General features: G+C 40.1%; 1 protein-coding gene across 1 annotated transcript in view; it reads left to right on the top strand.

The window, feature by feature from the left end:
- Positions 1-7,503: 7,503 nt before the first annotated feature.
- Positions 7,504-24,347, top strand: part of RAB6B (RAB6B, member RAS oncogene family) — a 46,074-nt gene continuing 29,230 nt past the window's right edge. Inside the window, exon 1 of the mRNA XM_039360134.1 lies at positions 7,504-7,927. Within this exon, the coding sequence (XP_039216068.1) occupies positions 7,858-7,927 (70 nt within the window). The 5' untranslated portion in view covers positions 7,504-7,857. The remainder of the gene's footprint in view (positions 7,928-24,347) is intronic.

The following is a 24,347-nucleotide window of genomic DNA, read 5'->3' as shown; positions in this document are numbered from 1 at the left end:
GTGTTCTTATCTACTTCAATACAAGTAAGGTGACATCACAGCAGGACATGATGTTCCCCCCCCCCCATAATCCTGAAGTTCAAAAGCTGAGACCTCAAGCTGCAATTGGAATTGAAGCAGTGTGATTCTCCAACTAGGAAAAGTTCATATCTTGTGTAATTTTTGCAGATGTCATGCTATCAAGAGCCTGCTTCTTTGGGGAGATGGGTAAAGGGGAGATAAGACCAGTTCTGTCACATCCAAACAATGGGCCAAGGAAGATCAGTGAAAAAGAAGACAACTTGAAAAAGCTAAGCAGGAGGGAAACAGAAAATGCCTCTGTGATTGCTATCAATGTAATAAATTAATAGTATATCAGAGTCTAGGAATAAATGGCCTCAATATCTTGGAAGTTCTTACATGTTTAATTCTACCTGGACACTCAGCTGTGCCACTTGCACAATAATTGAGAATGGTCAGATTTTTCACATTTTTGACTTAGCTTGACGGTAACCATTATAAAGAGAGGAAATGGTTTAAAATCAAAACAGCTAAGGATTATTTCAGGTGGCCCCTGGTGCAGGGAGGGGTGATACGAAGACAACTTCATGATAATATATCACACAAAAGATGTTGCCAGGGCAAGTCTATGTTGGGGTTAGGTGCAACTGGAGAATTTTTGATTTCTACTGATTTTCCTTTAAAGGTTTGTGAGATATTTTTCATATCCAAACAGCAGGACACTGCCTCTTCAGTATCACAGGAGCCTTTTTTAGCTACACATTTGTAAATAGCTGATCAAGCTAGCTCAGGGGTATCAAACTCAATTTTATTCAGGGCCGCATCAGCATTGCGGTTGCCCTGGGGGGGGGGCAGGTGTGTGTGGCCAGGGTGGGTGCGGCCTACTGGGTGGGCGTGGATGGAGTGGGTGTGGCCTACTGGGTGGGCATGACCAGCTCTACATTGTTCGTGTCAAGGTGCCTGTGGGGGCCTGGGCAGGAATGGGACAGATCTGAGGGTCTCTAGCAGAAGGGGGTGGGACCGGGGCAAGCGCCAAGGCATGGTCTATTTTTTCATTCCTCACAAAGGATGACACCTCCCCAGCATGCACCCAGGGGGCGGGATCGACATGGCAGGGGCTGGTTCCTCGTTGTTTCTAGATGGCCTTGAGCTAAGACTGAATATGTTTCAGCATAGATGGCCACCACAAAATTGTACATTGGCTCCCGGCCAGCCTGAGCCAGGGCCAAGGCAGTGGGGGCTGTTCCCTCACTGTTTCTAGGATGGCTTCGCGGGCCACATGAAACCACTTCCTGGGCCACATCCAGCCCCGGGGCCTTGTGTTTGACATTTCTGAACTAGCTTGTATAAATTTATTTCTATTTACTTGCCTCTGTGTGATTTTTTTTTTTTTTTTTGAGAAAGGTTGTGCTCTCACCCCATGAGCGTTCAGTACTGTTACATATCTTTGCTGCACAGCAAGTGAAATAAAATCAAAGACATTTGACCAATGTCTCATTTCCTACAGTTATTACTTTCAGGTGATTTATGTTTTTAAACATCCAGAATAACACATTTCACAGTCTTGTTCTCTCAGATATTCTAATGACTCCAAATAATTTAAGTTAGAGAAATCTGTACCTCCATAGTTGGCAATTCTACCCGGGGCCAATAGGGATTAGAATTCATAAATAACTAAACATCTTATTCTCCAACTTGCCCATCTATGACAGGTTATAGTTAAATTATAGTTTAGCATTCCCTTTCTTCTGCAGCTTACTTTGGGAAAAGAGGATAACATTTTTAATGGAGAATTTTCAAAATTCCTACTAACATGTCTGGGTATTGTTCACATTGTTCAGATGCTAAAAATAGCCCACCACTTTAAAAAGTCCTGTTCTGGGACAATAATTGCACTGCTGGTTCTGCTCTTCTGGTCACTGAACTTGACCTAAATGGGCATCTTGAATTCTATGGTTTTTATGACCTTGGGAGAAAAGAGATCCTTTCAGTTACAGTTTCCTTTGTTGCTGTTGTTCTATTTGGGGAAAAGCCATATCAAACAAAAATCCTTTCAATATCTCTAAAACACATAGTTTCAACATTTGACTAGGGAAGTTATTTATCAGAAGAGAAAAAAAGGCAAATCAATCAGATAATGTCAAGTGCAAAACTATGTGTAGGTGATAAAAAAATAGAAGGGTAGAAAGAGGGCCAAAGTGTAAAAAGGCAATGTATAAGTTCAACAAGAAACTGAAACTGAGTGAACTCAGAGTGCTGGGAAAGGTGATATTCCTGCAACAGAAATATTTGCTTTAACATTTAATCTTTACAACGTGCACAAACATTTTGCATTAGATTTTGCTAAACAGCAGATAAATTAGTGTCTTGGCTGGTTCCTAAAGGAAGAAGAAACTCCAGAAAATGTGCAACAAATCCAGGTTGGACCACAGAGCTCCATTACCTAGGCCAGGCATGTCAAACTTGTGACGTCACGTGACATCGCACGATGTATCGGAACTTTTTCTCCATTGCTGGCAATGGGGTGGGCGCGGTTTTGGGATGACGTGTCCGGCCTGCGGGCCAGCAGTTTGACACCCCTGACCTAGGCAGTCCACCTTATTTATATTTAATAGATACAACTGTAATTCCTAAAGTCAAACAGAATTTGTTATATAATTATGCAAGAGCAGAGCAAAGTTTTTAAGTTGTTCTATAAAGACTAATCAATCCCATTGTTGGCTTTCAAATAAATACAAGAAATTAAAATTCTTTCACAATCTTGCTTTCCTTTTAACTCCAAGCTGGAGTGTTAAAAGGAGGTTGAGAGTAGCATTTTTCCCCTCTGTTTATTGCTTCCTTTTGATACATGTCCATTATTCTATGGGCATCTTGCCAGTCATAAATAATTCACAAACAGTATGAAATCCAACAGACTGAGGATGCACCTTCATATATTTCAGGAAACAATGTGGATACCAAACAAAAGAAACAGATAATCAGAATGTGGATAGGAAGCATGCGGTAGTTAGGAGAGTGTATCCTAACCAAATATTCTAACAGCTCGGATTTGATGTTTCCTCAATGCCTTAGTTAGCAAGCTCTATTGCACCCATAACTTGGGTTCTCCCCGTTTGAGTCCATATATGGGGAGAAGGCCAAGGCATTTTAGAACAGATGTTTTGCAATCAAAGCTGCTCTGCTGAAGTACATCCCAACTTTAACCACTGGAATATTGAATGCATAATGAACTTCTGCTTTTTACTCAGCAACTCTCACCATTCTCAGTGCGCATGCACCAACTCTCACAAGTCCCGACAAAGGAAGCTTTCTACGACAACTTGGACCAGATTATTAAACAACCACCAGCAGTGATAAATTCATCATTCTGGGAGATTTCAATGCTAGGGTGGAAACAGACAGTGACAACTGGAACAGAATCTTGCAAGATACAGGGTGGGAAAACAAAACAACAGTGGCTGGTCTCTGAGCAAATATGCTGAGTGCAACCTATGTATCACAAACACTATGTTCACACTTGCAAACAAGTACAAAACTACCTGGTTGTTACAAAAGTACAAAACTGCCAAATCCAAGCATTGGCACCTACCTAAGATATATGTCATAGTATGTCAGTGCGATCTTAAAAGCCCATTACCCATGTTATGTGAAGTGCTGAGTGCATCACAAGCTGGTCTGGTCAGTCCTGAGCCTACCCATAGCCCATTTACACTACAAGCAACCAAGGACTAACAGAAAGTCATTCAATATCGGTAGACTACAAGACTTATACCAAGTCCAAGACTTCCAAGATGTACTTAATGAAATACTGTCTGCTGCTTGTAGGAACCTATTATGAAAAGTAGACATAGTTTAAAGATGTCGTCATTCAGACTGTAACAACTGTATCTGGACTAAACACCCAATCACATCAAGACTGGTTTGATGAAAACTGCAAACACATTTCAGCAGCCCTTCACACCAAGAGCAAGGCCTACCCAGACTGGCAATCATGCATGACACCAAAAAGTTCTCCAGTGCCATTATTTATTTATTTAGCTTATGGTGATGTTACATTAGCCAGGAGACTACAATGCTAGTACATGGTAGTTTGGCTACCTAAGACTACCATTCTGTTAATGCTCACATACTTTCTAAGGCGCACTACAGGGAGTGAGCTAGCTTTGCCAGAAAGAAAGATGAATAGCATCCTGCAGCAGCATCCGGGGCCTTCTTTCTCCACCAAAGTCACGTCACAAATGGGTGTTGCATCCCGGAAGGTCCAGCTCCAGCTCCAGCAGGGTTTTGACTGTCTGAACAAAACACCGGCTTGTCTTCCCACCAGATATCAAAAAACTGGATGCTTCCCCTTATTGTCATCTGATATGTCAAGCTTAATCAAAGACTAGGAAGGACTGAAAAACCACTGGTTGAACATTTTCCAACTTTCTTTATAGGCCAATCCACAGCTGCAGCTATTTTACTCAGCTGCCAGTCTTGGATGCCCTAGATCTGCTTCCTTGTATTAATGAGATCAACATAAGTCCAAATAAAGCAACAGGGCAGGATGACGTTCCAGCTGAGATTTACAGAGCGCTAGACCCAAATGCTTTACATGCATTCCAAGACATCTTATAAGACATTTGGTCCCTAGAGGAAATGCCCGATGATTTCTGTGATGTCCTCATTGTGGCTCTCTATAAAAATAAGGGAAGCAAATTTAACTACAAAAACTACAGAAGTGTCTCACATCTGTCCACTGCAGGCAAGATCTTTGTCATGTGTCTGGTAATTTTATGGTAATAATACTTTCAGACATCCCAAAATTGGATTCAGTGAGCTCTACTCTTTAAAATAACATTTTCTTCAAGTCAAACTCCTGGTGACTCTATGGACATGTCTGGGTTGTTTTCTTGGCAATCACATGAAAGCGGTTTCTCCTCTACCTTCTTCAGAGAAGTCTCTAACCCTGAGATTGCCCGGTAGTCTTCCATACACATACTAACCAGCTCTAATCATGCTTAGCTTTTTAAAGATCATCTAAGATCAGTTACATGCTATTATTGCTAGGACTTGTGCTTTTAATTTAGGAATAATTTCATGGACCGACACGCACACGCACACAAACACACCCAATGTGATATAATGAAAAAAATAGATCAGCTGTCACAGATTTGGGCTTGGGAGGAGTTGATCCCAGTCAGAATATGATTATTGGAAACAATCAGACTGACACTTTTCTTCACCACACTTCATTATCCTGGTTGAACTAACTTCAGTTGTTAAATACCTGAAGTGAGAAAAGATGCACCTTTAACTCCAAGATCATTTTTACATGTTTCCCTCCTACTTTCATGTTTGTTAAAAGGCTCCTGGCTTGATTCCTAGCCACAAAATGAATATGGATAGACCCGTCTTTCTCTTAAACAATTGGAGTGGGTGAAAAATACCAAACCTTTCTAAGAAATTCACCAAATCAATAAAAATCAAAATTTACCATGTCATATAAAATCTGTTTTAATAACATATATATATATATATATATATGTTATATATCTATATATCTATATATCTATATCTATATCTATATCTATATCTATATCTATATCTATATATATATATATATATATATATATATATATGTATATATTTTCTGAGGTTTTTGCGGGTGTTTGTATGTAGGTCTTTGGTTGTTCGGGTTTTCTCCCGCGTAAAATTGGAAGTGTCTTGGCGACGTTTCGACGAAGTCCCATTCGTCATCTTCAGGCTGGTGCTTTCAGCTTCGTGCTTCGAGGAGCACAATTTTACGCGGGAGAAAACCCGAACAACCAAAGACCTATATATTTTTTTAAAATATATCAATACATCTTTTTAAAAAGATATGAAAGGATGTTACGACTCTTATCTTCACTTTTGTAATCACTACTTTATTTTTCACCTTAAATACAATCAACGACTAAACACCTCCCTCTCCCTATCCATTAGTTGGATCCAATTTAAGTTAGTATAACTCCATACATATTACTCAGAAGTCCTACGAAGTTCAATAGGTGTTATTCCAACACAAGTGAGTACAAGAATGCAAAATTTAGTGCCACTGAATCTTTCCCCCAATATATCTGCCTCCAAACTTTCATCATTTGCAGTTCATGCTTGACTTGGTTTCTTCTGGTTACCATCACTAACTCACCGAAACAAGCTTAAGTGAGCTAATATCTGAATTTATTTTATAGCTGCAAGTTTACAGCCATTTGACTGGTTTCAGTGAAACTCTGTATTCAGGTGATTTTAAACCATCTTTACATATATCTATCAAATGTTGAAATGAGACTTTTTACACCTGATAAAATTCTCTATTGAGTCAGGTTCAAGAAAGCAGGTATTCAGAACTAAAGATAAATTTCCTGACAGTGAGAACAATAAACCAGTGGAACAACTTGCCTCCAGAAGTTGTGGGTGCTCCATCAGACTTCCAAGGTACCCTTTCCAACCCCATTATTCTGTTAGACTGTTAAAATGCAAAGTGCTGCCCAATTTATTTTAAAAATTTTGGGTGAAGGGGGTGACTTTGAATAAGTGTTGTTTCATGAATGATTCCCTGCAGTTTTCTTGGCAAGATTTTTTAGAAGTGGTTTGCCATTGCCTACTTCCTAGGGTTGAGATTGAGCAATTGGACCAAGGTTATTCGGCTAGTTTTGTTCCTACCCTAGGACTAGAATTTACATTCTCCTTGTTTCTAGCTTGGTGCCTTAACCACAACACCAAACTAGCTGTCATTAGGAATACAAGATTATTTCATTTTATTTGATTGCAAAAATATGAAAGGATTTTATATCATTGAACAAATATTCACTGTACTCATGAATACGGATTACCCCCTAATCCATGAGGGGACTAGCACTCAGACTTTTTGCCCATCTATTTCATCCGTTCACTACCCTAATTTCCATTGCCACACCCAACAGGCAGGCTTGCCGCTGTGTTGCGAATATACCTGTTTACCCACCTCTCTTGTGATAGATAGATAGATAGATAGATAGATAGATAGATAGATAGATAGATAGATAGACAGACAGACAGAAGTAAATCTCCATTAGTAACTGGTGTGGCTAAAAAGAAATCTGGCTAAAAACCACCAGAAAGGAATTAGAATTGAGGATTATTTAGTGCCAAGTCCAGAGGTGGGAAAATTTCATCATCAGCCAGCCAATTCGTCTTCCTTTTCCTACTCAAGAGACACACTTGTGGCTTCTGTCGCACCTGCTTTCTCCCAGCAGGTGCCGGTTAGATGCGGGGGAGGGTGGACACCAGATGGGGGTGAATGAGAGGCGACAGAAGCAGTTAGGCCTCTGTTCCTTCGAGAAGGTGCAGCCAACTCCTTCAGGGGTTGGGATTACCCTCTTCGCGGGATCACAGACACCCGCGAGCCCCTCCTTCCCCACCAGCAATCCGGGTTCGTATATGCACAAGCACACCCCTCTCCTGCAGCACCGCATTGGACTGCTGGCGCTCCAGCATGACATCAGGCTGGCCGGGATAGGGCCAGAGCGCAGGCGCCGCGGACTGGGGAGGGAGGCGAGCGGGTGGCAGGCGGCATCCAGGAGCAGCAGCGGCAGCAGGCGGCCGAGAGCAGCACGCTCGCTCCAGCATCTCCCGCAGCACTCCTCCGGTGCGGACTCACGTCCTTGCCCGTCACCCGCAGCCTGTGCCCCGCTCTGGCGGCTCCCCTGTAGAGGTCGTAGCCTCCCTCCGCTGGTGGCGAGGGCAGGGGAGCGCTAGGGTCGCCCTGAGCAAAGGAGCCAGTCCGCAGACGCTGCTTCTCCCCGCCCTGTCCCTCGCTTTCCTCCCGGCGCAGCCCTCTGCCGAGCCAGGCGCATCATGTCCACGGGAGGCGATTTCGGGAACCCACTTAGAAAATTTAAATTGGTCTTCCTAGGGGAGCAAAGCGGTAAGTGGCCGGGCGCGCTTCCTCGCCTTATTCCCCCGCTCCCCATCCGGGTCGCCTCCTGCAAAGTAGCCGCTGCGAAGGGAGCGTTGGCGCGCGGTGCCCCCGGCTTGCTGCGGCAGGTGCCTGGATGCGCCCAGCTGCTGCTCAAGCCCTGCGCCTGTGGGCGCGCTGTCCCCGACCGGTCTCCTGTCAGGCGGGGGAGGACGAGCCAGGTTCTGGCCGACTCTACTGCGGCAACTCTACCGTCGCTGGGGCGCCGCTTCGCCCCTTTCTCGGGCTACCCTGTGCTGTCGGGTGGGCTGCAGCGTTGCTTCTGCCTGGGAAAGAGCATCCGGGGAGTTGGAGGCCGGGCTGCTCGCCAAGGAGAAACGGGGAAAGATCGAAGTGTGGGTGTGGGTTCCGATCGGTCGCTTCGTCTTTGAAAACAGGCAGCCTCCCCGTCGGCTTTGTAGGACCTCTCCGGGGGCGATGGCTAACAGGCAAACCTGTCATTAATGGAGAACCCTGGGATCTCCTGCAAAAGAGATGGGGCAGCAACGGGTGCAAGTAGACAATTCAGTTTTTATTTATTTATTTATTTTTGCCTTTCGGGTGGTTCTCGGGTCTTCTACCTCCCAGGTGGTATCGTAACCAAGGGATTTCCTGCTCTCCCCTCCGTCCTCCCCGCTCTGCTAGTCAGTTGCTGCTCCTTTGGGAAAGGTTTGCGCAAATAAAGCAGGAAGAGAGAGACGAGAGAGGACACACCCTGCCGCTGGTCAAGTCTCGGCCCCCGCCCCCCATCTGCGACCAGATAGAGAACTTCCTGGGTTGTCTTCGCCGCGAGGGAGGGGAGCTCCGGGCATTCCGTCTCAGGCCTACACCGCGCTTAACCTGCCCCCGCCCCCGCATCATCCCTTCGTTGGCTTTGAAGGAGGGAGAGAGGCCAATTGCCTCTGTCTGCGGAGTCCGCTCAGCAGTGGAAGGGGAAAGGATAGCTGTTACAGCCTGCAGGGCTTAACTTGGGCCAGGCTTGAAGGCTTGCCTCAAGGTAAGGCGAGCTGTAAAATGGCAGAGCCTAGCAAGCGTTCTCTCTAAGCTGGTTTTCCTTGCATGTATTTCATAAAGGGAGTAAGAGTACAGCTCAGCTAGACTGGACCACAAAGACACCTGCATTGTGTTTTCCAGCAGGATGCTCCAGAGAAGACTTATTAAGACCTATAGAAGAAATGGGAAACTGCTTATAATGCAGTGCTGGGCAGTTAATTTTCCCAAGGGCCCACATGAGAACCTGGTACTATTGTATAGGCCTGAACTAATAGGGCTCTGAAGTTGCATAGGCATACAGTCATGCTCATATGTAAACTGGGAAAAAAAGTTGGAGTCACCTTCAAAATGAAGGCAATCCATGTGAGCTGGACACAGACAGCCAAAGGGCTGTATGTGGCCTGAAGGCCATAAAATGCCCAGGTCTGTTATAATGGTTGGATTTCTACATCAGGGTTAGTCTTAGCCTGTATTGTTTGCTTAACGGTGTAACTTATACATTCCTGCATTCAATCTTAGTTTGAATAAATTAAGCTACAATCTATCTTGGCTGGCTTTGCAAACCACATTGACAAATTCTAAACACATTTTAAGTAAATGTTGCACAAATAAACCTGTGATTTGATGTGCTTGGCTAAAGTCATTGAGGTCAGTAAGTCATAATTTATGTCTTAAAGTGGGTAAGCACAACCAGTTGTTATTTAACAAACTATGACTTAGTGCAATGCAGTCCTTGCCCCTGATTCAGACCATTGGTGCAACTGGTCTGGTACCATTTATCTGGCAGATATTTAATGGAGGTTTATCCAGGCTCTGTAATACTTAGGAGTAGTTGGATTGAACCTGGAGCCTTCTATCTGTGCAATTTGAATTATTACACAGATAATTTTCTGTGCAATAATTATTGCATAAAATTTTCTGTTACTTTTGTCTCTGGCTCCAGTATGTCGCCTCCTTGTCCCACTGCTGAAAAACCACAAACCAGTTTCTGCATTTATGGAATATGGAGCACATGATTTCAAATACTCTTGAGACCCATCATTTTTTCTCTTTCTTGAAATTAGGTATCCATTTGATAATATCTACATCATAATTTAAAAAATACACTAAAGGGAGGAAGCATGGATAATCACTTTGAAGAGCAGTAGGTCAATCTATGGGCCCATCCTCTTGGGATATACTTCCTCTTTAAAATTTAGCACAGAAATCAAGTCCATTAACCAAGCCACTCCTATATTTTAGACCAGAGATCTCCTTTCTTCATAAGAAAGCTTTGATAAATGATAAATTTCATTTTCAGGAGCTGTTTCCAGTGCATTCAAATCCATACTCCAGAGTAGTTTCTCTAGCCTGGAACTTCCTAAATGGTGTCTGGACCACAATTCTGAGGATTTCTCATTTGTACTCTAGTTGCTGCAGTATTTGAAACTCCCATATGATTCCTCCAAAATGTATGATATTTGAAGAAATTGGAGACAGGTGCTACAATGACGCTCCATGTGCTCCAGATCAACTTGAGAACCTGAGCCTAGAGCAGGGGTGTCAAACTGCCAGCCCATGGGCTGGTTTCATCAGACCGAAGGCGCGCCCACCCCATTGCTGGCAATGCAAAAAGAATCGCGATATGTCACATCACGTCACGTGACATGGCGAGTTTGACACCTGTGGCCTAGAGAGTGCAGAGCGCTAAGAAATGCAACAGTACTTTACAGCATTACTTTTTCTTTCAAATGATTCTTCAACTAATCATCTAAAACAGATCTGTCATATCTTTTGTGTCTGTTCCTTATTGCTTTTACTAGCTGCCTAGACAAAATTACTCAGGTGAACTTCCTCTGTTTTTATGGGTGATGCCCTCTTCCTTGCCAAATTTCTGATGCTATTGAAAGCACAATAATGGGCCTAGTGAGCAGCCATCTTAAGTTCCATTGAAGGCAATGTGTTGAAAATGGAAAGAATAGTATTTAAGTGGCTGCTTTCTGTTGTATAGCCAACTCATATACCTTCAAGCCAAACCATAATGTTTTAAAACATAGCTTGCAGTAGGAACATTAGATCGAGAGAAACACTAGACTTTAGGGTCCACAACTTACAATATCCACAATCTGATGTAGCTATTGGTTGTGATGGCTACAATATGATGCTAGCCATAGTCCATTCTTGGCTATTTGCCAAATTTATTCAAACAAATATAAGTTTGGCAATTCAGGGACCTGACGGGCCAGAATTTAGAGGATCTCCAGGTTGGAGTCACCTTGAATCATCCTGAATCCATCTTGTTCACAGTTTGATAAAGCATTTTTGCATTCCATTTTTTTTAAAAAAATTCCAAAATTAGGAAAAGAATTATTCTCACTAGTGAACACAATAATGGTGATATAGAAAGAGTTTAATCACAGTAAGAGGGCCATCCTGTTGTACAGTACTTATATTGGCTGTGTAAACTGTAGGAGGGTTTTGTGAGGGGGGGTTGCTGATGTGGGGCTCAGCAAGTACCTCCTTTCTTCAGGACTAGCCCCATCAGGAGGCATTTTGTGGCAACTGCTGAAGCCATCAGACTATACCAGGGGTAGGCAACCTTGGCTCTTTTATGACTCGTGGACTTCAACTCCCAGAATTCCTGAGCCAGCACAGCTGGCTCAGGAATTCTGGGAGTTGAAGTCCACGAGTCATAAAAGAGCCAAGGTTGCCTACCCCTGCACTATACAAAAGGTAATTCATACCACCACAAAACATGTCATGAAAGATAATTATTACCCCCATAACTATTAGCATCTACTGCCTGGTGGGGAGAGGTGCATTGGGTTTTTCTTCTTGGATGTTGTTCATCTGCAGAACACTGAGGTCGCCTTTGTCACTCTGCCTTGAGCAGCAAAATGCTTTGAGTTGTCCCTGCTCAGAGACAGAAGGAATGTTAATTACATTTTGAAAATGTTACATTCAAAATTGTGCTAGAGCAGAAGAGGGTAAGTCAAATGACCTTGGTTGGCTGCCTGTACCCATGCATCAGATAGGCTGCTATATTTCAAAGAATTAAATGGCTTTATGTTGAACAAAAAATATTTGATTTATCAGTGTTTGCCATTCCTCCATATCCTCAGGACAAAACTCCTAAATTAACAGCTTTGATATATTTCCTCTTCTTCACTATCTCCCCTGATCGTGTCATGCTTTGGCTTCCTTGTCTATTGTATATTCTTGAACCATGGGAAAAAAATTAGTTGTTGGCATGGATTGCTGTCTGAGCCTAAAAGTGGGGGGAGAGGGCCTCTTAGTTTTGTTTCAGTTCTTAAGACAGATAGACAATTGCAGTGGTAGAGAAATGCATGCTCAGAGTATGAATTGGGGAAAATAATCCAATAAAAGAACACACTTCTTTGTTTTTAAGCATTATTCCTAGTTTCCTTTTTCTGTAACATGATTAGCTAAGGCCCCAGCAAAAACAAAACAAATCCAAAAAACAAACTCAAACTGCATCCTTAGGAACAAAAGCAGGCTTGGAAGAACCTGTAGGACTCCATGGCATGAGCCCACACATTGCAGTTATTTAGTTGGGCTAGAGAGGAAGCAATTAAGTGAATGAAAAATTAAAATATAGTTAAATAGCTGAAAAATGGGGTTAGTAAAGAAATAGTGGCCTGGTTATTTGTGGCCATTGGGGATAATGAAAGTTTTAGTGAAGCTGAAATGGTACCTTTTGGTCAGTACTATTCAATATCTTCATCAATGACTTAAATAAGAGAATTGAAGGGGAACTCATCATATTTGCAGATGACACCAAACTGGCAGGAGTAGCCAACATCCTAGAAGACAAACTCAGGATCCAAAAAGATGTTGACAAACTTGAACAATGGGCCCTATCCAACAAAATGATTTCAATGTAGAGAAAAGCAAAGTTTTACATTTAGGCAGAAAAAAATCAAAGGTACAAGTGCAGATTGGGCAAGATTTGGCTTAAAAACAGTAACTGTGAGAGGGACCTTGGAGTCCTAGTGGACCATCACTTAACCATGAGCCAGCAATGTGCACCAGCAGCCAAAAAAAACAATACAATCCTGGGTTGTATAAACAGGCATAGAATCAAGATCATGTGAGGTATTAGTACTGCTTTATAAAACCCTAATAAGACCACACCTGGAATACTGCAGCCAATTTTGGTCACCATCTCACAAAAAAGTTTGGAAAAAATTCAGAGAAGAGCAACTAAGATGATCAAAGGCCTGGAGACTAAAACATATGAAGAATGGCTGCAGGACTTGGGTTTGGCTAGTCTAGAGAAAAGAAGAAATAGGGGAGACATGATAGCAGTATTCCAGTATTTGAGGGGCTGCCACAAAGAAGAGGAGGTCATGTTATTCACCAAAGCACCAGAGAGCAGGACAAGAAACAATGGTTGGAAACTGATCAAAGAGAGAAGCAACCTAGAATTAAGGAGAAACGTCCTGACAGTGGAACAGCTTGCCTCCAGAAGTTGTGGGCGCTCCATCACAGGAGATTTTTAAGAAGAGGCTAGACCAGGAGTAGACAACCTTGGCTCTTTTGTGACTCGTGAACCTCAACTCCCAGAATTCCTGAGCCCGCTTGGCTGGCTCAGGAATTCTGGGAGTTGAAGTCCACGAGTCATAAAAGAGCCAAGGTTGCCTACCCCTGGGCTAGACAGTGACTTGTCTGAGATGGTATAGGTTCTCCTGCTTAAGCAGGGGGCTGGACTAGAAGACCTCCAAGGTCCCTTCCAGCTTCTATTCTATTCTATTCTATTCTATTCCTAACATAGGATTACCAATGGACCGCAAAGGTAGGGTTTTCTTTTTACTTCATAATCTAGTTTTTTCCTCTTTAAAAAACTGGCAGGCCTGTATTTTTATACTATTCTTTTTTATCCACTTTGTCTGAATAGATAGCTTATGTCCTCTCGTAAAAACACAATGTCTTCTTTAAGTTCAGATGCTGATGGCTACATGGGAATAGCTGGATAGTTTTCTTGGTAGAAATACTGAAGTCGGTTGCCAGTGTCTCTTCCTAATGTGTTCTATCAACTTTATTGTCTTCCCTACCAATATGGGATTTGCTGGGAGTTTTATCCAAGTAGCTAGATGTTTAAAAATCATCAGGCACTATTCACTTAGGTAGCCACCCTATTCACCTAAAAAGTTGTTTGTACTAGATTAGATGGCAAATGGACATGGTTATCAGACATTGTTAAATAAAATTTAAGAAACCTCACTTTTGAATCAGCTCCCAAGGCAAAGACATGGGGCTACTTTAAACACCCTATTTCAGTAGGCCTGGACTTGAATTGAACCAACTGATTTGGCATAAAGCAGAAAACGTTTTGCCATCCTCTTGTTTTTATTTCTTGTATTCATGTAGTAGCTATATCCATACCAAATTCTTTTTTGTTTGTCATTCTGTTTATAATAATGTGAGCAGTGCAGATTCTGAATTTTCATGCATGTTAAGATTTTGCTTTTTTCCCCTGCAATAGTGGTATTTTGCTTAATGGGTTGTTGCAAATAAAGTATCTTTTAGATCATGTATTTGGAAGCTCAGTAAATCATTTTGTTTAAACTTTTTTTCTTATAAGGATGAATTTAAGGAGGAGAAATCATTCTTTTCAGTTCTTAGGAAAAACATGGTGCAGAGCACTAATTAGTTCATCTATAATATGAATCATTTTTGGAACTTAACTGAATATTAATTAAAGCAATATATATTAATGCAGTATTTCTCACTCTTGTGAACTTTAAGATGTGGGGACTTCAAAACCCACAATTCCCCAGATAGCCTGCTGGCTAGGGATATCTGAGAGTTGTAGTCCACACATGAAATCTTACTGAAAGTTCTACAAATGTCACTGTAGATTGAGGTCCACAGGAAATGGTGAACTTTGCTGATCTGAAAATAAAATAAAATAAAGCAGTGTCAGACCTGGTTGTCCTTGGATGAGGATACAGCAGGAAATCTCACAGTTATAGATAAGCTGGAAAGTTCAAAGAACATCTGGGGGGAGGGGGAATAGCAAACCATCTCCTATTGTTACAAAAAAAAATCACTTTACAGTTTATCTTTCCCAGAACGATCCAAAGGATTATCTTTCTAATACTGTCAGGTGCCCAAATCCTTATTGTTTTCTTTGCATATATACTCTTGTGCTTTTGATTTGGGTCCTGCCATTATGCTGGGGGGAGAGGAAACATTTGCTTTGGTTGGGATAACTTTCGCTTTCTGCTGCCTCTCCTGCCTTTATCCACTTGAGAGAGGAATGTGTCTCCCTTATCAGGGAGATCGTTACAGAGAAACAAAACTGGAGAAGATCTTGAGATGTGTGCCAACTGTGCCAGTTACCCACACATCATGCCACCTGTGGATTGGCTGGATTTCAAATGGACATTATGATTTTGGTGGGAGGAGGAATATTGCTGGTTTAACTATACGTTTTTAAGCGAGATTTTCCCCAGATCTTGCCTTGACTTCCCTACTGTCACTAGCCCCTAATAAAAGTTTCCTTTTGAGACAATACCTGTTTCAAGAGTTCTGCTTTCTTGGGTGGTTAGCTGCTGTGGGTCCTTACAAATACCCAACCATGGAAGTGTTTTGCAAGAAAAACAGAGTGTCTTTCTTTTTTCAAATTACTAGGTAAAACCTCTCATTTCTTCCCCATCCAGTTCTCTATGACTGAAGAAGCCCTTACTAACATTATTAGCAGGATACCCCTGGGCAAATCTTACAAAGTTTCCAGAGTTATTAATTGAGAAAAATCACACTTTCCTGGACTGAATGTAGTTCAGTATTTTACTCCCATTCAATAGTTTCAGGAGGAGAATTAAGCATGTGTTCTGTATATATCTATACTGTTTAAAGTCCCATGGTGCTCAATATATCTTTCTCCTTACTAAGTATGAATGTGTTGCAGTAGATTATAATATCTTGTTCTCTTGCATAGGAATGAATCCTATTTGAGGCTGGTGAGATTTATCTCCAAGCATTTTCATGCCTGAATCAGTTAATTGGGTGTTTTTGCCCATATGTTAGGGAAGTGGCCTGAAGCTCATCTCTAATCGGCAGGGCTCCCCCTGACCTCTCACGCTTTTTTGCTCACTTTACTGCTAGTTGCCTGGCAACTGAGTAGCAGCATTCTGTACATATCTGTGTACCTGCTGTCAGGATCACACTCAATGGCTTACACAAAACGAATGGAAGAATTTCTCCCCCACTGTGATGGAGTAGAAGTGCAGCTAAATAGGCTGCAATGCTGGCTGGTATGATGAGGAGAGGTACACAGTTTGCTATGAATTGCACATATACTTGAATGTTATTTGTTCCAATCCACTGCATGGAGAACAGCTACTTGTGGAAGCAGCCAGAGGTGATGCCGACTCTTTGCCCCAGATTCTGTGCTACCATGGAAATGGGATAGTTGGTGTTGCACCCTTGCCAATGTGTGCCTGAGTAACCCTCCCATCCCAGGAGTCCTGTTCATTGTGACAGATGCTTTTGCTGCCCAAGCATGACTAATTGAGAGAGCAGACATGGGAAGAGTGTTTTCCACTCCATAAGACATCAGGATGGGCTTTAATTATTCATCAGGATGTTTGGCAGTACCACTGCTTATCTCTCTTGAGTTCTGTGTTTCCCTTCATAGCTCTTGTCATCTGCTGTTTTCTCAGTAGTCAGTTTATAGTTTAACTCTTTCATTTGTCTGAAATGGTATAGGGTTTCCTGCCTGAACAGGGGGTTGTAGTAGTAGTAGTAGTAGTAGTAGTAGTAGTAGTAGTTATTATTAATGCTTTCACATAATGCCCAAATTCTTTCTTCCTTCCTGACTGAATCTTCTATTTGCCTGCTCCTTATAATCTTTGGTACTCAACGCTTAGGACAAAAATGTAGATGTTCCATTGAGAAAATGGTTTTGCTATTTCCTAAATTAATAATATTAATAAATAAATAATATAATGATAATAACATCCAATCTGGACATCTGGCTGACTGTTCAATGAAGCAACATCACCAGAACTGAAGAGAAAAAAAAACTGGACAAAATCGCAAAATATAAAGACCTGAAAATAGAAGTAGAATGACAATAGAAAAATAAAGCAAAGATAATATCAATAGTAATAGGCACTTTGAGTGCTATCCCAAAATGACAGGAGCACCATCTGAACACCATCAGCACTGAGAAATTCACCATAAGTCAAATGCAAAAGGTAACTTTACTTTGAAAAGCTTAAACCCTGTGATGGTACTTCTAATACCATTAAATCCATTCTAAACATCTGGCTAACTGTGTGATCAGCCAACACAGTTATAATGGTGGGTCACACACTAAGCCAGATGTTTAGACCAGATTTGGCATTTTTGTCCACTCATTGAATCCTTCCCAAGGACTTGGGATAGGGTGGATGGTGTTACTGCCAGTGCAATAACACATAGTGATGGTAATAGTGAGCGTTCTTGAAAGATTCTTCTCTTGATATTAACCTCTCTCAATATGGCCAGGCCCACACATAGATAAATGTTCCAGTTCTGGAGTGGGGAAACATTTAGCCTTCTTAATCTTCCCTGCAACTGGGATTCCTGGCTGGGAAATGATGCAGGACAGTAGGTTAGAGAAAGTAGTTCCAGAGTATAAAAATAAATAGAATGCAACTAAATTACAAAAAGGTGTATTTTTTTTCATTAACATGAATACCCAACTGAGACTTAATAAGAATTGTAAAATGTATTCAATGTATTCAATTTTAGCCCACCAATTAAATGTAGCAGAAATAGTTGTTTTTTTTTAGAAAGAATCATATTTAAGATTTCTAAACAGAAGAAAGATCTTTGGGAGAGAAGTTTAAAACATTTTTCCCCATCTTCATATTGCCCACATTGCCCATAATTTCTGGAGGGTGCTAAATAGGATAAAGCTCATCTGGATAATCCCTTTTCCATCAACCCCCGAAAAACTATTCTAAGAAATCAAACTACAAGTGTAGTTGCATAGAAAACCTGTACTGTTAATGGTGCATATTTTCAAGTTGAGGGACCACAGAATTAATCGACGGTAGGAATTTTAGGTATGACATGGGAAAAACCATTTGTTACCAAAAGATACTAAGCATTTCATCCTAATGGTATTTTATCACTTTTATGAACATCTATAACATTTTCTTTGTTATTTCACCTTACATGTATATGCTCTGAATGATATACAAATTAATGTAATAATTTACTATTCAGTTCTTTGGGCACCAAGGGATTTGGAGAGCACTTTACAAGATCAATCAGTAAATGAAACAATATAGCTATAAAACTACTTCAGCTAGTATAATAAAAAAAGATTTCAATTTAAATAAATAAATTTAATATTTAAGAGCATCTTTTTTATCAATTTTTATTATTTTATTTTCATTACAATCATAAGAAAAAATTCAGATACATAAGAAATTAAAATCACACAAATTCCGACATTGCTCACCCATTTCCCCCCAGACCGCATCCCCCTCTCATCTCTTCACTTCCCCCTTCCTTCTACCTCCTCCTCCTCTCCTCTCCTCCCCTCCCTCTCTCCTCTATCTTTCTACTTACTTGTCCCTCTCCTCTTCTTCTCAGTCGGATGCGGTCTGAGGGAAAATGCCCGAGCAATCCTCTATCACCAAAATCTGAACTATTGAACATACTACCCATACTCTCCCCTCCCCCCTCCCCCCACCCCCTTTTCCCAGTCATGAAATTAATCCTTGATGAATGGCATCCTATTCTGAAGAAGTCAACATGTTTTACAAGTCTCAAATCATGCTCATCTTGTTGAGCTTCTGATTATTAGCTCACATTTGCACTGTTATTGGCTCCAAAAGATTTGTGGCATATGCAGTGAGATGGGGATAGTTAAGTGTCATCTGCTTATGCTTTGATATTTTAATCTAAGTTCTCAGGTGAACTCAGAGCAATATTTTCAGACCGGTACAATCTTAGAGGGAAAAAATGAAATTAGAGTGCTTTCTGGAACACTGCTGATAGCAAAAGATCCCAAAGACTTCTAATGGTATGAATATAAATTGGAAGTATCTAGCTTAGTAGCATATAAATATCCTTCAGTGATGCTATTAAGATACTTGATAACTTCTGCTTTTCCATCCAAATAATAATTTTGAATTTAGAACATTTATAGAACTGATGAGATGTAAAGGGTACACCAAGTATCTGCATCTAAGATCCTTGTTCCTAGCCATTCCATTTTCACTCTTCCTGCATTGAGCTGGAATGTCAGAAGTACTCAAAGATAATCTTGTAGTTGCCCAAGACTTTTTCTCACTGTATGGTAACTGTAGCAGGAACTCAGAATGTGCTAATCAGCTGCAACTGACCAAGAAGGGGGAATCAAAATTGGCCTCCAATGGTACTCATTACCTATCCCCTCCCTTGCTTCTTCATCTCATGTTTATGTTTGTAATATAAAACTGCAGAAATCTAGGGGAGTAGTTCAACATCATCATAAAAGCCTGTGTAAGAACCCTGGGACACTGAAGCAGCTTAATGGCTTGTGGGAAAAGACAAAAAAAAACAAAAAACCTCCAAGATAAAGATTGGCATTAGTTCCTGCCAACAGGAAATTGGAAACTTGAAATATCCAGTATCACAAATTCCAAATCGAATTTGAGCTTCTGGTTCTGAAAAAAAAAGAAGTTGGACAATCATCCAATCATATCATCTAAAATTGCTGTAAGATTAGAAAATGTCTTGTTTGGTTTGCAGATATTACAGAAATGCCATGTGTGCTGGTATCTTTTATTTAGAGGCACCTAATCATTAGCCCCATCTCCACCACTGCAGAGAATGCTAGAGCTTGTTGGAAATTTGTACTATTTAAATATATGATGAAGAAGAGTAGTGCTCTGTTCAAAATCAGCAGCCTATCACAAGCAGACAGTTGTCTCCAGACAGACTATAAAACAGTTATTTGTTCAAAGTTACAATACCATTTTTCTCCTCTAGTCAGTATTGCTCAGTCAGGACAGATTTTTCCTGTGTTCCATGGATAATGTCAAAAAGAGGCCTGTGACCTCCATGATGAATTGCTGAGACTGTTTTGTGCTGGACACCTTTGATCTAGTATTGATTTGGCTAGGCTGCCTGGCTAATGGATAAAAATTGTCCTTTTTCTTTCCCTATCTTCGATATCTTCCCAAGAAGAGCAGTGAAGTGACAATTCTCTCAGTCTCTGCTTGCACAACACACTGAATAATAAAGTAACTAAGCCATTTTAGTCCTGTGTGTCGACTGAACTAAGATCATATTGCTAGTCAATAATTTAGAGTATCCCAAGAAGCCCCCAAAATGGCTTATTTAAATTAATCATGTGTACACCTGCCTGTAAATAAAATGTTTGGGTTGGTTGCAATATACTAAATTTTTACCTGGAGTTCCAGATAAGCTAGATTTTAATAATATAAAATCAGACCTCCAAATCTGTAAGATGATATATGATAAGAAGCTGTTGCATATTTATATTAGGTTTCCTGTGGAACTGAGCTTTTTTCCCTTTTGTTTCATTATGCATTATTTCACTTTACATAATACCTATCCTTAATAACCAAGTCAATTGAACGAGAGTCCCTGAATGTGAAACATTATGTGGTTTCTTGTGAGAAGAATTTTAGATGAATTGTTGGACTCTGGGATGATCTGCCTACTCTTTTTTCCTGCCGTTTTATTATTTTAGATTTGTAGGCAAAGCAGAACTGTAAGCTAGTAAAGACTGATTGTGTTTCTGTGAAAACGGCAACAGATCAAAACTCCAAAGACCAAGTGTTTATAACCTTTTCAAGTTGCCAGTGTGTAATGGTCAAAAAATAAAAAGGCTCTTAGGAGAGAAAATCTCTTGTGAGTTTTTGCAAGATTCTGGTGTTCTTGCATGAGTTCTGCCTGGTGCACGCGCCTGGAATACAAACAGCCTGCCTGTTTATCAGTTTCTCAGATAATGCATGTATGAAGTGGGTTTCACCTTTCCCTTTGTCTGACTGGACTTTGAAGAATAGGATTGACCGATGCAAGTGTTACAGAAATTGTTAGCTGAATATTTGTCTCTTTCTTGGATTCAGCTGTGGATCCTGTGCTGAATGTGTGCCATATGCAGTGCTAGTATTCCTACATAAAATCCTTAGGCAAAATAAATCTGATTGGATTAGGCAGAATAATATCGGAGGAAGATAAACTTTTATTTTAAAAAAATCTGGAAATGTTTTTGCCTTGCAGCAATGATGTAGAATAACAATATTAAATTGGAGAAAGCAGTTACAATGTAGGGCAGAGACAAGCAACCTTTAAGACATGGAATTTTGAGAGAATGGGGCTGATTTTCCAAAATGGCTTTCATGGTGAGCAAGACAAGTTGTGATATTCCTCACATTCCCTGGCACCTCAAGACTTCCCTGTAGGAATAGATATTATTTCTTTTTGTTTTCCTTTTGCATCTTAACACTTTTTAACTGAATATTATTTTATACTTTTTAACATAGAGTTTTTATTTGAATTGAAGTGGTTTGCATTGTAATCACTTCATATTAATAAGATCCTACAAGCAGAATTGTAGATCACAGAAGGGGCAGCAGCCAACTAACTTCTCATTTTCTACTATCTGGCCCAGCCAGACCATGACACACACTGTGTCTGCACATACCTCATCTTCAACAAGCGTAAGGACCTCTGCCCCCATTTGAAGATGATACTGCATCTGAAGATGATACTGAACTTTATCTCATAACTCATATGCTAGAATGAAGGCTATTTCTTATTTTAAATGCCACAAAACGGTTTGTTGTTTTAGGTATTGAAGATTCAGTATGTCTGGTTAGACAACACGACCAACTTAGCCAGCTTCTCTCCTGGAGTATTGATTTACCGTAGTCTCATGTATCACCAGTGCATAATTAATTATTAAATTTGTATGCCACCTGACTCTGAACAACTTTGAGACACTCACAACAAAGAATTACAATAAAATCAATAAAAATAAAGATAAAAGATGGCAAGTATGATGAACTCTATCAGTCTTGCAGAAACAATTGAAGCAGTCCTAGCTACTCTGAAGGAATCTAGAAGATTACCCCATCATGAAAGGAGGACCACTAAGACATCTCCATCCTTTTTTTCATTCCTTTACCATTGCAGATGGTAACAAACATAAAAAGGAGGTTAAGTAGTAACTTAGTCAGTTTGGTGTAGTAGTTAAGGCACCAGGCTAGAAACCAGGAAACTAAGTTCTAGTCCTGCCTTAGGCATGTAAGCAGGATGAATGCTTGTCACTCTGTCTTAGCCAAACCCATCTCACAGGAGTGTTCTTGTGAAGAAAATAGGAGAAAAAAGTATTAGGTATGTTCACTGCCTTATTTATAAAAATACAGTGTGGCTCAAAAATTCATAAATAAATATCCAGAGAAATTATGACTTTTTAGGACTTCTCTGGATTTCAAGATTAATTGAACTGAATTACAATGTTCATACAACAGCCTTTTTCTTGACTCAATTAAGCTGTCATGTGAATAGAGCCATTATCTACTATCTGGCCAGATAAATGAGATATTACCTAGCAGTTGGATATTTTAATCTCTTATACAGAAACATTTTCCTCCTGCTCTAGGAATTATATATGGTAAGATGGCGTAAACTAAATTAAATTCATCTGTGTAGTATAGCCTTGTTCACTTTTAGATTAAACTGTTTTCAAACTATTTTACTGTGAAGGAAAATAAAATTCTAGGTAACTACTATTCTAGCAATTCCAGTAAATTCACATGCAATTGACCACTTACATTCATCCTTAGGAGCAAAGCTTCATACAATGCAAGTAGTCCCCAACTTACAACCATTTGTTTAGTGACCATTCGAAGTTACAGTGGTATTGATAAATGATTTATGACAGGTCCTTGAACTTACAACAGTTGCAGCATCTCCATGGTCAAAATTTGGGCAGTTGACAACTAGCATACTGTATATTTATGAGATCATGTGATCGCCATTTGCAATCTTCTCAGATGGCCTCCAACAAGTAAAGTAAATGGGGGGAAACCGTATTCACTTAACAGCCATGTGATTCACTTAACAACTGCAGTGAGTCACTTAACAACCATGGCAAAAAAGCTCATAAAATGAGAGGTGACTCACTTAATAACCACCTTGTTTAGCAACAAAAATTCTGGTCCCAATTGTGGTTGTAAGTTGAGGACTTCTCCCTTCTCGTATCACTGACTGACAATAAACCTATTCAGCAAGTTCACATAGCAAAGAGCAAGAAAAACCTGCCATGCAGATTTCTGATATCAAGAAACTCACTGCTATGGCTGAGCGCTGGCATATTTTGCATAATTTTCCCCTTCATACAAACTATTTTTTTTGTTTGTTTGTTTGTTTTAAGCTAGGTACTACTATGTCCTTGACAAGGCTTCGTGGTCTATCCTTCCTTGTCTTCTTTGATTTACTTACAGTTACCTTCTGTTCCTAAAGAGAAAGATGTTAGCACATTATTTGGTCTTGGATTGCTAGCCTTTGTCCTGAAAACTACTTTTCTTCATCCTCAATTTATTTTATTACTAATTTGCCCCAAATTTTTTGGGCAGATTTCAGTTATAGAAAAATGTTTTTAGAAATACTTAATATTTTTAAAGATTATTAAAGAAAAACAAAACTCTTTTAAAATAATTAGCTTTTAATCAGAGGTAAATAATTGCTTATGTAAGAACTAGAAATATAAAAATTATATAAGCATTCTGATATATATAGAATATGTCTTATGCCATTTGCAGCATTTCAGTTAACAAATGCATAAAACTATCTGGATCTATCAGTTTTCTGAAAATAGGCATTCTCAAATACAGCTTATCTTTAAAAGTATTTAACAAAAACTAACACTGGCAAATTATCAAATTATTGATTAGAACAATAATTATTGTTCTGGCAGTTTTCAATCACTTTATGGATTATCAGAAGAAAGTATTAGGATACATTCTTGCAAGACATACAATGAATTCAGATGCTTACTAAATTGGACTAACATTTTTTGATCATCTGTTTGTTTCTATAAATTGATGGAGGTGATTGTTGATATTTTATTAGGATATTTAGATATTTATTAGGATATTTTGATATATTTAAATATTTTGTTGTGTGTTGTGTGTGATTGCTTACCATTTATCAAGAAGGAGAGGGACTTGTGTCTCTTCTTTTTGTACTATTTTGCAACTTCCAAATTCTAGTCCTTTATGATAAAACAAATAAGCTGCAAACATGGAAACCATGTATGGGTCCATTGTAGGGAAGTTGTGAGCTCTTGTTTCATTATATAAAAGCCTCAGACCAGCTTGCATTTCTCATTCATACATTTTGGTATAGTCTCTGAGTTAACAACTGAATGCTGTTG

Source organism: Crotalus tigris, unplaced genomic scaffold, assembly GCF_016545835.1.
Source record: "Crotalus tigris isolate CLP2741 ecotype Arizona unplaced genomic scaffold, ASM1654583v1 scf7180000019154.1569036, whole genome shotgun sequence".
Taxonomy (NCBI): Eukaryota; Metazoa; Chordata; class Lepidosauria; order Squamata; family Viperidae; genus Crotalus; species Crotalus tigris.
This window is presented reverse-complemented; position numbering and strand designations above follow the sequence as displayed.